The sequence below is a fragment of the Hesperophylax consimilis genome, chromosome 11, assembly GCF_061612785.1.
Source record: "Hesperophylax consimilis isolate HC1 chromosome 11, BYU_Hcon_1.0, whole genome shotgun sequence".
Classification (NCBI taxonomy): Eukaryota; Metazoa; Arthropoda; class Insecta; order Trichoptera; family Limnephilidae; genus Hesperophylax; species Hesperophylax consimilis.
The window spans coordinates 2,029,896-2,043,180 of NC_142846.1; the positions used below are offsets into that span (position 1 = coordinate 2,029,896).

Below are 13,285 nucleotides of genomic sequence, written 5' to 3' on the forward strand. Positions count from 1 at the left end.
CATATTTTTTGGTATTCATAATGTACACCAATTCGTTATAAAGATTAATCAAAATAGTGATTTGGCATTAAGCTTCGCCTTAATAGAGTATACGATTCTGTGCATTATACATATTGCAGCGCATATCGTCACAACACCATCACTTGACCCATAATAAAAACCGAAAACCATATTTTTAGGTGTGAGGTCTGTATAGTATTGATAGGTCTGTATGTATGGCGGGCAATATGGAGTTATAAAAAACACTTATAGCGCAATCTGTCGTCCCCTTAATGTGGAGATCATAAAATGTAAATATATTTAACTCAATTCCTCTGGTATATTCTGTCAGACGGTCAGAGTATTTCCGGTCTGCAATAAAATCTAAATAACTGGAATATTTTTAAATGCATCGGAAAACTAAAAACTGTTTTTGAAAGGTGATAAAATACGCTTTCTAATTTAATTATTAACACATTATTTTTTAAATATTAAAATTTTGAATGCAAACATAAAAAATTTTTAAAAATGGCTTACCTTACGTTTTTTCTAACTAAAATTACTGATAACGAAAAAAGAAAAAAACACACACACAGTTTATTAGACGAATGTATTAAAAATTTTATTGTCACCTCACTATTTTGTATTTCTTATAAAAATAATTAGTAAAAATTCATTATTTCTATTTTTACATTCACCTACTTTTTTTTATATGAATACCGCATAAGAGTCCTAACTACTGTTCCCAACCATCTGGAGCCAGTTAGACTATGGCATCCACAATTGGGGTATGTTGTGAGGCTGAAAGTTGTGGGGAGGGGAAGAGGAAGGTGTGGGAGTACCTGCCTATTCAGCTCGGGTCACCAAACACGACTAAAGCCATTTCAAGCAATTTTTCAATTCTAAATGGTGGTCTTACACCAGGGCGATACTGAGAGAATCTTCCACTCTGGAACATGCCGCAAGTATACTATATATTATTATAAATTAGTAAATTGTAAAATAACACAAAATAATCAAATAAAATTTACCTGCGCTCGCCAAGATTTGAACCTGCGACCATCGGCTTTCTAATCGAGAGCTTTAACTCTCAACCACGAAGGTCGTAAAAAACTGATGCTTTGTGAAAATATTTCTTTATAAATGTAATAATTGATAAACATCGTTACGCACCCAGTATCCTTTGGGCATTTGCAATGTAAAAGGGACTTCAATCAGTGTGCTCAAATATATTCGAATGTGACCCCTTTAAAATGATTAGCTGTATTTATTTACTTTGTTTCATTAGAATCTTGTGAATAATGCTGCTAATTTTTATGTTTGATGGAACAAATAAAAATAACTTTACAGTCATCATAAAAAAATTTGATCAAAATTTATGAACTAGCAATTTCCTAACACCTAAGAAAGTGATAAAGTTTTATTTACTGTGTATGTACATAATGTATTGTATTCTATTTACCTTATGCATGTTTGATTGTGGATAAAACCACAGGCATTCCTTCGGGTTTTTACTTATCAAAGGTTTTTTCAGGTATTTACTTATCACCTTTTTTCAATTTCAGTTACACATAATGTAGATTTGTGTTAATCTTTCATATCAAAGTGAAATTTCGACAAACTTCCTGTTAAATGTTTTTTATCAATAGATGGATATCAGTGGTTTTACCCATTGATATCTTATTGGCTATTATAGCAAAACTAGCGCAGACCTGTGACAAATCACGAGGTATGACGGTACAGTTCCAAAGGGCGAAATTAGTTCTTACTAAAGTCCCAATATTGATTTAGGGCGTAACAACAAAGGGACTTAAACTAAAGAAACCCTGATTTTATATTTGCCTTGAACTGAGTGACCTGAACCTAATTTAAACCCATGTGTTAATAAATGTTTGTGGAAGTTATTGCCTAGTGTAGAAAGGTGAGAACCTGAATCTAATAAAAGCATTGAAATTCGTATTTAATATCTGGAATGTGACAAAGCTTTGACTATCCCTGTTAGTCTGCCCTTTACCGTTCGAGGTCCGCAAGTCTGAGTTTAAACGGCTTACCACGACAAGCCATTCCTGCCATTCCGGGTCAATTGCAGCAAGCCGAAAAGAGGTCACTCCTTTTATCGCCACCACTGTCCGGAATTCGCATTTTTTGCACGATTACATGATTTTAAATTCAAAGCAAATTTGAGATCATTGAACCAGATTTCACGCAGAGCTAACTAACACCCAGGATAGACAGAATAAATTTGTGTTTGATATATCCATTTTTCTCATAACGTTAAGTACACTATAAAATATCTAAATCAGATGTAATATTGTTTCAATTTTACCATAATATACAAGTTTTTAATTATTATTTGTGTTGCTTGCATCTCTGATCTTTAACAGCCATATCATTGTTGGCTGCTGTGCCAATACTTTTCTGTTATCTTTTACAAGGTTATAGGTTATCCTTGATTCTTCATTATGTTGCCCTCTCCAGTTGGAGGTTGTCTGTCATCAGGGCAATCTTTATTCTTTAGATGCTTTCAGGGCTCGGAATAACTCAATCGGAACTTATGTAGGTACATGGCTAAAAATGACACCGTCTTTAGCTACACAAGGTGTCCGGGGGCTAACGAGATGGTCTAAGGAGCTAAGGAGATGATTCTACATGATAGTACACACATGGGCGCCCGCAGGGGCGGGCAAGGGGGGCATTTTGTCCCCCTGGATTGATTGAATATGAATATATTTTGTCGTATACATATATTGTGTGAATAAAAAATTTGTTGCTACATTATTCACTTCATTACTACAGTGTCCTGTCCGTTCGTTCACCATACAAATACGCTACAGTAAATTAAAACATTTCTACATATATTTTGCCCCCCCCTAGAAAATTTTCTGCAGGCGCCCATGAGTACACATAAAAAAGGCAAAAAAAAAATTGAAAATTCCAACGTTTTATGGTAATTTTCAGGTAAAAATGTTGAATTGTTCGTGTAGAAAAAAAAATCTTTTATTGAAATAAATAACGGAATTTTGATAAATTTTTATTTATCTTTTTTACTTCTATTGTCATGTAGAATCACCTTCCGAAGTTAGCGTACTTGCCGCACTTTACCCCCGGACAGTGCGTTTTTGACATTTTATTTATGCACATACACACAATGCAAAAAACACATTGAGATGATGGAATCATTTGTAGGCGTCTACACTATATACCTGATGACTGTTATTATACAAGCTATTTATCTTCATTTTCCTAGATCAGTGACAAAGGTTTCAATCGCTTACAATCTAAGCTGTCTCTTGCATCGTATCTAGAGAGCACATTTTTTACAATAATATTTTTATAACAATAATATAATTATTACACTGTTGTTGGATTATTCTCCTCAGATGGGCATCAAGGTAGAACAAGTCACCAAACCAGTCCTGCTGGGAGAAGGTCCGCACTGGGACGCCGATCAGCAGTGCTTATTCTACTGCAGTATCTTCGGTCACTCCATCCATAAATACGTCCCATCCACGGGCGTAGAAACCAAAGCTAAACTATGTAAGTAAATTATTTATTGGCTGAGCGTAGCGAAGCCCTGTTTTAACTCGACTGTTTCGTATTTCATCTGTACGCAAATATGTTTGTACGTTCCGTTTCCAGTTCAAGGTGGTAGCCGTTTTAACGGTTCAGTAAAGATATATTTTTTTAAATTTGAAATTATTAATATATGTTTATTTGGATTTTCTTAATCACATTTTTCAATATTATGGTACCTACCTGCCTGAAAATGTTTGAAGAAAGGATTATTGTCAATGAAAAGTTGTAATTAAAAGTCCCATCAAAATTTATACTTTTGAAAATATTACTTCATGTTGGAATTCCATTGTTATCTTAAAATACAAAGGATGAAATATGAACAGTAAAAACTCTTCAACAGTAAGTTCCGACTGCATTAAATTCGCCCAAGTTTTCTGACTGGAAATTGAATTTCTGGAGAGTCAGAAGGATAATATTTCTCTGCATGTCATGCACATTGCACATTGAATGATAAAATCTTCCATTTGGTGATTGTTTGTTGAAAGTAGCTTGATCAGTACCTTTATTTATATTTTTAGTAATGTATTGGATTGATTTTACTGAACTGCACAACTCAATGTTGATGTGAGCATCGAACAGTGAATTAGTGAGTTAGAGGGAACGACCCACCGGTTGTCAATTTTATGGTTTTGCACAGTGACAGATTGTACACCTTCGTAGAGGCACCTGCATTTGACCATTTTGTTAAGAGTGATTTTTTCAAATTGAGATATCTTCTAAGATATTATTCAAACAATTTTTATCTACATTTAAGGCGATGCACTACGTCGTGTAATATTTTAAATTGAGCCGCTATCAATAACAACCCTTACGTAAATGGCGATAAGGTTTAAATTCCCGCTTAACACCATTCGCCTGTTTTGATTTATGCAAGAAAAAAACATGGCCAAAAAGTGCCTTTTATTTTATTTTGTGGATGTTCAGGCATAAATATTTAATTTTTTTTCGATCATTTTATAAATAACTTATTTTGCCACATTATACAATAAAATCATAACCGAAAATGTGTTCGTAAGTAGGAGATTTTGAACTTTAAAGCAGTTTTCATAGGCCTTTAAACTATTTTTTTCTGGGCTTATAAAAAGACTTATCTAAAAAATACTTGATTATTTCAAAGGCCAAGATGTATTCTACTCGCAGTATTTAATTAAAGCATCTGAAACATTTCTAGGTGACCAAATTTTCAAACCAAAAACACATGATTTTACATTACTACGTATGGCATCGCCTTAAAGCGAAATGTAACTAAAATGAGTAATTGGATAAGGATTGAAATAAATCATTCAAAGAATCTTGTTGCGCGTAATTTTAAATCTATGATATCTTCTAAGATATTCATTTAAATGACTTGCTGTGAACAGCAATTTTGATCTACGTTGAATGCCTAAGTAACTAAGATATTTAATTGGATAAGAATCAATATTATATTGGTCGAAATAGTTTAGCGAAAAACCCATTATTACTAAAATGATTACTGTGGGTTTTCCTTAGGAGATAGACATATACCATCACGGACTTTTCTGTAGGCCTTTTTAAGATATACAATTCTGTAGTAGATTATTTTGATGTATCTCATAAGGTTTAGGTGGCGTTAGCAATGCAAGCCTGGGAAAAAATATTTTTACGACTTGATTACAAAACATCGACTTTGGTATAGTTTCTTTAAATATAAGATGCATGTATTATATATATAAACCTAACTAACTAACCATCACGCCGTTCCCCCTTAGTCGTGTTATTTCTTCCTGTCTTCCTCGGGCGTCCCAGACTTCTGCTACCATTCACATTTGCATCGTATATTTTCCTTACACTCCTTTCTTCGCTCATTCGTTCTACATGCCCAAACCATCTAAGCGTTCCTTTCTTGATCTTACTCATTACGCTTACATCAGCCTTACACTCTTTGCGGATCTCCACATTCCTCATACGATCATACATTGTTTTACCACACATACGCCTCAGGGACCTCATTTCAACAGCATTCAATCTACTTTCATCCTTTCTTTGCCAGTTTCATGCCTCACTTCCATACATCAGGGTAGGTACCAGCACTCCATTGTGGACTGCTAACTTCGCTTCTTTGGACATTTTTTTGTTAGCGCCAACTGCATTCAGTCCTCTATTAATGGAGTTACCTGCATTTACTCTTCTTTCAATATCTCTGTCAGCCTTCCCATCTCTCGTAAACATGCTTCCTAAAGACACAAACTATATAAACCTTCCGGAACAAATTTTCTAAATGATAGTGAAAACCCTCACAAAATCTGTTGCGTAGTTTAGAAGAACTAAGCACAAACAGACAGACAGACGCGAAAAGTGACTTTATTTTATACTATTAGAGATAGAGAAGAGAAAATTAGAAACATTGTTTTCGCATGCGAGGTCTACTGTTTACAGAACTACTAGTCTTATATCTGACAGGGTTTTTTTGTAGAGATGGAAAAGCCTTATTATATTTGTTTGCTTACACTATTTGAAATGATATCACATACCTAGTATTGTTTATTATATTTCTATTTTTGAAAAATAGCAGAATGGTTGGTTTATTGTCTTTGATACATGTTTTTTTTAATGAAATAGCTGTTAAAGTGCATTATTTTCGATTTCGTCTACTGAAATACTTGTTTCTCATGTGTACATATTAACCGTGTCCCACTTTTCTGTATATTTACCCATTTCTGTAAGGAAGTGAGTCACAACTTTTTTTTTCTTTTTGATCAAAATCACTAGAATTTACCGATAAAGACAACGATCTACTTAGATTTGATCAATTGTTTTGATGATAATATTGTCAATAAGCTAAACAATTTTCACTTTCATATCATGATCTCAGGATTGTGTGTTATTATTGTAGACATATTAAGTTGCTATGTTATTGTATTATCAGCTATCTCTCGCCGCATGTCTGTTCTATAAGACATTGACATTTATTGCTCTTATCAGCTTAGTAATGCACAGAGAATTTTATTATGTGAATACTTCTCATCTCATAGTGTTTTTTCTGCACGCAAGCTATGTTCACAAACAAAAATAGGAAAGCATTTATAATTCTTCCTTTTTTCAATTTGTTGTTAAACATTGAAAACTTTGCTGGTTGATACAACTGTTTATTTATTATTCTTATAACTGCAAGTTTCAAAAATAAAGTTGAACGATAAAATAAATTAGTTGAAATAATTGATTGGTAGAATAAATTACTATTTGGTCGATCTTGAATTTGCTATTTTTTTTATTTTTATTTTATTTAGGAAACAAACAGCCATTTATATATTTGGCATAAATACCTAATAAATCTCTTATTTTTAAGTCCCCCATAAAAGGGGGACTTGTTTTTTTACTTATTTTTGCTTGTTTTTTTAATTTGCATTATATTATTTGATCGTTTGCAATTTGTTAACAGCAGGAAATGTAGGTTTCGTAGTACCAGTGAAGGGTACGAAGGACCAGTTTGTGGTGGGAATAGACAGGAAGGTGGTGACCGTGAGTTGGGACGGAACCGACAACGCCACAGCCGAGGTATTGAACGAAATTGCAGAGGTCGACGTTGCTTCTGGATTCAACACCAACAGGATCAACGATGGGAAAGCCGATCCTGAAGGAAGATTATATGCTGGTGAGTTTATTTGCCCCATAAACCTTGGAGAATCCTGGTCTTCTGCTATCTCTCTCCAGTTTCGTATTCCTAAACATGCAAAGTTGTTTCTACACTGTTGTTCCCACCTACGTTGAGTTTACCTGCGTTCCAACGATCTTTCCTTCTGCAAAATTATTGATGCAAAGATATGCATCTCCCTCTAACATATGTTCCTTCATTTCCGTTTTGATAGGTCCCCGTTAAACACTGATTCTAGGTTCTTTTCAGCTATAGAACAAATTGTGATCAACAGAAAAGCTAGGTTCTTTTCAGCTATCGAACAAATTGTGATCAACAGAAAAGCTAGGTTCTTTTCAGCTATCGAACAAATTGTGATCAACAGAAAAGCTAGGTCCTTTTCAGCTATCGAACAAATTGTGATCAACAAAAAAGCACAACTGTCATGTTGTTATGCTTGTCAGCTGATTACAACTTGATACATAGAAAGCTGAAACGCACCTACAATCAGTGTTTAACGGGAGCCTTTCAAATGTCATAGAAACAAAATTACGATTGGCCAACAACTGAATTTATCAGGAGCCGTCTACAAAAATCTAAAATCTTTTGATCAAAAATAAATCAACAATTGTATTCTCCAGGTACAATGGGCAAAGAGGATCCTCCTGGTAGTTTCCAGATGAACAAAGGCTCGCTGTTTGTGTTCAGCAAGACGGGGGCCAAGGCCAAGGCGGACCAGATCAGCATCTCCAACGGACTGTGCTGGGACGTCACACGCAACATCATGTACTATATCGACTCGCTCGAATACGCCGTGCGCGCTTACGACTATGACTTCAAGACCGGGGCCATGGGTGGGTACACTTTAATTTAGTTCCATTACAAAACAGATCGGGAGAGGCCGGTCGAGGGAGACCCTTTGACCTCTCCAGCCTGACTCTCTCGACCCAATGCCTTGCACCAGTGGGATGGATTCATACGTGCCTGGACATGCTGGCCCTCAGTTTCCTACACACCCCTCTTACCTTTTTTCCTTCTTGAACAAATGCATAATCAATTACATGGGCCTGCCTGGGGCCTAGGAATCAAAATATCTTTCTAAGATTCTCATATTTGCAATAAACATATTGTTCTATCAGAATATGTGATACCTCTGGAATCTGTTATAACAGTCTGGTTTCAAAAACAATATAAAGAAGTTTTCAAATGTTGAGTTAACCTCACTTTTCAACATTTTAGCTCTGAGAAAAATCGTCATTTCTGTCATATGCCACCAATCTGAAAACTTATTTCTCATCTCAAGCCTGTGTCAGACTACGCTATAAGCATCGGCGTGGCCTACACAGTTTATATGGTGTAGTGTCACACAAAGCTGTCCCTACGGCAGGAAAGGAAATCAGATCAATTGGGGAGCTGCCGCAGAATATCATTTTTTGTACGGGATCTGTCATCTTGACAGCTGACCACGGCAGCTCTCTAATTGATCTGACTGATTAAGTTGCATCATTTTCAAATATCTCCTGGCTAGAAGATCATATCATCATCGCCATGTCAACACCTTAACACATCATCTGACAGGTCTATATGGGATTTTCTCAGTCAAACACAAAAAAAAAAATTGAAATTGACTAATAGCCAAACTAAATTTTTTTTAAAGCCTTTAAATCCTAAAATTATATTTTAAACCGTGTCACACATCTGTCATATCATGCAAATGATATCCAACCACACGAGCGCCATATGCTTCGAACTTTCCAGATTACCTGCCATTGCGACTTTTCTATAGAGAGTATTTGTATAGCGTAATTAATCAATTGCTTCATTTCTTTCCTTCAGCCAACATGAGGTTGGTATTCGACTACAAGAAGAACAACATTGTGGGCCTTCCCGACGGCATGACAATCGACACTGACGGCAATCTGTGGGTGGCGTGCTTCGACGGCTCGCAGATCATCAAGGTAGACCCCACCTCGGGAGCCCTGCTTCAGCAGGTGCCCATCCCCGCCCTTCAGGTCACCTCCGTAGCATTCGGGGGCAAGAACCTCGATGAACTGTACGTCACCTCCGCTAGCATGAATATCAAAGGGGAGCAGAAACCTCCGTGCGGGGCTACCTTCAAAGTTACCGGCTTAAACGTGAAAGGGTACGCAGGGGACGCATGCGTTTTGTAAGGGATACTTTTTTTAAGTAATACATTTTACAATTTTGAAAGATGAATGAAATGTATTTTAATTTGTTTTAAAATAAAAATATTATTATAATTATGAAAGGATGTGTACTTATTTAAATATTACAAAATTATTCAACTTTAGGTTGAGTGTTTCAAGCTCTGTTACACTTCTGTTGGCTGCTACAGACTAAAGACCACAAACTGCTCTACAGACCATAGCAATAACCAATATGTATTCCTTCAGCAAAAATATCACAGAATAGATAGCGAAGATCACAAGGAAAATTGAAACCTTATGAAACAGAACTTGTTATTCTTTAAGCATTGCTAATATGTAGTACCATCCTGCATTTTTCTTGATTTTATTTCTTTACTAGCTGATGTGTACCCTGCTGGTTATCCTTAAGAGATAGATCATTGCGAACTTTTTTGTAGGCCTTATTAAGATATACAATTCTGTAGTACATTATTTTGATATCTCATAAGGTTTAGTAAGCGCACGACTAACTAACTAACCATCACGCCGGTCCGCAGGGGTAGGCGGAGAGGATGGACCGCCAAACAACTCGGTCTTGGCACACACTCCTTGCCTCATTCACATTCATACATCGTCTCATGCATACTCTTCTATTATTCTGACTCTTGACATGGCCCGACTCAAGTATCTGATTCACTTGATCGTGCCATGCCTTCCTCGGGCGTCCCCGACTTCTGCTACCATTTACATTTGCATTGTATATTCTCCTTACACTCCTTTCTTTGCTCATTCTCTCAACATGCCCAAACCATCTAAGCGTCCCTTTCTTAATATTACTCATTACGCTTACATCAGCCTTGCACTCTTTGCGGATCTCCACATTCCTCGCACAATCATACATGTCTCAGGGATCTCATTTCTACAGCATTCAGTCTACTTTCATCCTTTCTCTGCCAGTTCCATTCGTCACTTCCGTACATCAGGATAGGTCCCAGCACTCCATTGTGGACTGCTAGCTTCGCTTCTTTGGACGATTTTTTGTTAGCGCCAACTGCGTTCAGTCCTCCATTAATGGAGTTACCTGCATTTACCCTTCTTTCTACATCTCTGTCAGTCTTCCCATCTCTCGTAAACATACTCCCTAAATACACAAACTCATCCACCTGCTCCAAGTATTCCTCATCCACAACTATATTGCAGATTGTTTTCATACTCTCTCTTTCAAACACCATTACTTTAGACTTACTCACATTCATCATTAACTCATTCTTCATGCATACTTCGTTTATCCTAGACACGGGAGACTGTAGATCTTCCATACTGTTAGCAATCAGCACAGCATCATCAGCATACAACAGGCAACATACATTCAGAATACTCAAATTCGCGCCCAATCCCACCTCTTTTAATTCTTGCGTACAATTATCCATATATGGATTGAATAACCATGGTGACATTACGCAGCCTTGTTTAACACCTTTTATGATATCAAACCACCCCGTAAAACCACCGTTCACCCAAATACGTGCAACACTTCCCTCACACAGAGACGCAATTGCCTGAGTCAGATTCGTATTCACTCCATACTTGGACAACACCTTCCATAGATTTTTCCTGTTGTCTCGGTCATATGCTTTTTGTAGATCTACAAAGGCACAGAAAAGTTTCTGGTTTTTTGCCAGAAACTTCTCAGTGAGCATACGCAATGAGAAGATCTGGTCCATGCACCCCCTTCCACTCATAAAAGCACCTTGCACAAGAAATATTTTTTTACAAAACTTGATTACAAAATATTGACTTTTCTCTACTTTCTATAAATATAATATGCAAGTATTATATATATAAACCTTTCGGAAGATATTCTCTAAATGATAGTAAAAACTCTATCAAAATCAGCTGTGTGGTTTAGAAGAACTAAGCGCACAAACAGACAGACGCCGATAGCGACTTTGTTTTATACTAATTGTACCGGACGTACCTCCACCGACTTAGATTAATTTGCATAAATCTGAATTTACGCAGAGGCAGTTCCTTTACAAACTCACCTCTGCGCATATTCGAATTTATGCAACAAAATCATCTCAAAAAACTTGTATAAAATCTGTAATCTTATCTGCATCTGTTTAAAAAATCTGTAATCTTATCTACAAAATTGACTAATAAATAAAATCACGGGGTCAAGCAGTCATCATTATAGACAAAAAACAAAGGCTTGACCCCCCAACACCCTCTTATAAATTAAAATACCTATCATAATAAATTTGTACAAAACATGGAAGATTTGCATGAAATTTTAAATTGTGCAGACGCAGTTTCCTTTACAAAACTTGCCGTTTGCACAAAATTGAATATTGTGCAAATCTTCCCTTTTAGATACCAACTCCCTTTAATATTTAAATTTGCATGAAATTTGAAATTGTGCAGACGCAGTTTCCTTTACAAAACTTGCCGTTTGCACAAAATTGAATATTGTGCAAAGCTATTTTCTCTCTTTAATATGTAAATTTGCACAATTTGAATGTTGTGCAAATTTTCTCTCTTTAATATGTGCAAACTCACAAAATGTATTTAAATAAAAATGACCCGGGCAAAGTGGATTGAAGAAACAGTCAGGGACCTAGTCAAAATCGTCCCCAACCGAGTTGCGTAACAGCGGCGCTCTTCCCTATGAAAATTCCGGGAACCCAAAATAAATTCTCGGAATTTCTCGCTAACAAAGGGAGAGCTAAGCCCGTTTGTCCTTTAAAAGGCAGGAAACTTGCGCAATTCGGGAGAGAGCCAGCAACCATCGAACGATCAACATCTCTCCTGGACTGCCCTGACTGCCTTCTTCAAGCCTCTTCTGCCCTGGACCTTCAGTTCAACCTGGCCTTCTTCTTTCTCCCGGCTCCCTGGTGTTCACCAAGAAGAAACTGTCACAATAGTCGAAGCGTCCCTAGTCAGGGCGCAGGTTCCCCCCTACCTTCCTCCCCCTGCCTTATACCTTTCTCCCACATTTTTCCCCATTTTTCCCTTTCCTAATTTTTCCCCATTTTTACCACATTTTTCCCAATTTTTACCACATTTTTCCCCATTTTTCCTTTTCCCCATATTTTTCCCCATTTTTTCCATTTTTTCAACATTCTCCCTACTTTTTCCCGACCTTCCCTTCCAAGGCGTCGAAGCGGCCAGCCGGCCACTCCCGCTATATCGTCTGTGCGGCCGGCGACTACAGTGCCGTCCCGTACACTATGTATTTAGAGAAGATATCTAATCTGTCTTTTTAACCAAATTCATGACTGAAAATTGTTTTTTTTTCTTCTTTTATCCATTACTTGTCTCATTAATTCTTTTTCACATATTTAAATTAAACACTACTGTAACACTTAATATCTTATTATGCAGGACAATGTCAAATAATAGTCTGTAAATTCACATATTACTGTTTATTGATGATTCAATCATAAGTTGACGTAAATCAGGGGGTTATAACTCTGATCGAAAATTGGAACTGAAATATTGTGATGTCATATGACGCCTAACTATATCCACCAATAAAAAACTCTGAAAGTCTATGGAATAAACTTTCAGAGTTTTTCATTGGTGTATAATATAATAAGTAGGCTCCAAATAAGAATTTTATTGACTATATATTGGCTTATCTATGGTTTTTAAGGACCAATTTGTTTCATACAAAAAGTCCAAAGATATGGATCTAGTGAATGGTTTATTTATGGTATATGTTGTCTTTTTAGATCGCTCGGCGTAAGTATTGTTGCCATTGCAACTGGAAACCCTTCCTCGTCTTATATTTCTGCTAGGCTCCGAATTGCGCCCCATTGCTGGCCACGTATAAATAAATAAAATTGTTACACTACCTAAACTGTCAATATTGCACCATAAATAAAACCATTGCCCTGACATATGTTTACTATACATTTCTGTCACCCATCAGAACAGGAAATACCTAGTGAGGTAGGTAATGTAAAGCATAAGATTAAATTATGTAGGA

At 36.4% G+C, this 13,285-nt stretch overlaps 1 protein-coding gene across 3 annotated transcripts in view; it reads left to right on the forward strand.

The window, feature by feature from the left end:
• LOC149419629 (regucalcin-like) overlaps nt 1-9,416 on the forward strand; it is a 30,506-nt gene extending 21,090 nt beyond the window's left edge. For 2 of the 3 annotated variants that reach the window (XM_089637191.1, XM_089637192.1), the window contains 4 exons: nt 3,360-3,516; nt 6,956-7,168; nt 7,789-8,001; nt 8,984-9,416. In XM_089637191.1, the coding sequence (XP_089493317.1) occupies nt 3,360-3,516; nt 6,956-7,168; nt 7,789-8,001; nt 8,984-9,318 (918 nt within the window). In that variant the 3' untranslated portion in view covers nt 9,319-9,416. Of the gene's footprint in view, nt 1-1,707; nt 1,901-3,359; nt 3,517-6,955; nt 7,169-7,788; nt 8,002-8,983 lie in introns of those variants that run through there. The other variant, XM_089637193.1, reaches the window with a different exon arrangement.
• The last annotated feature ends 3,869 nt before the right edge of the window (nt 9,417-13,285 follow it).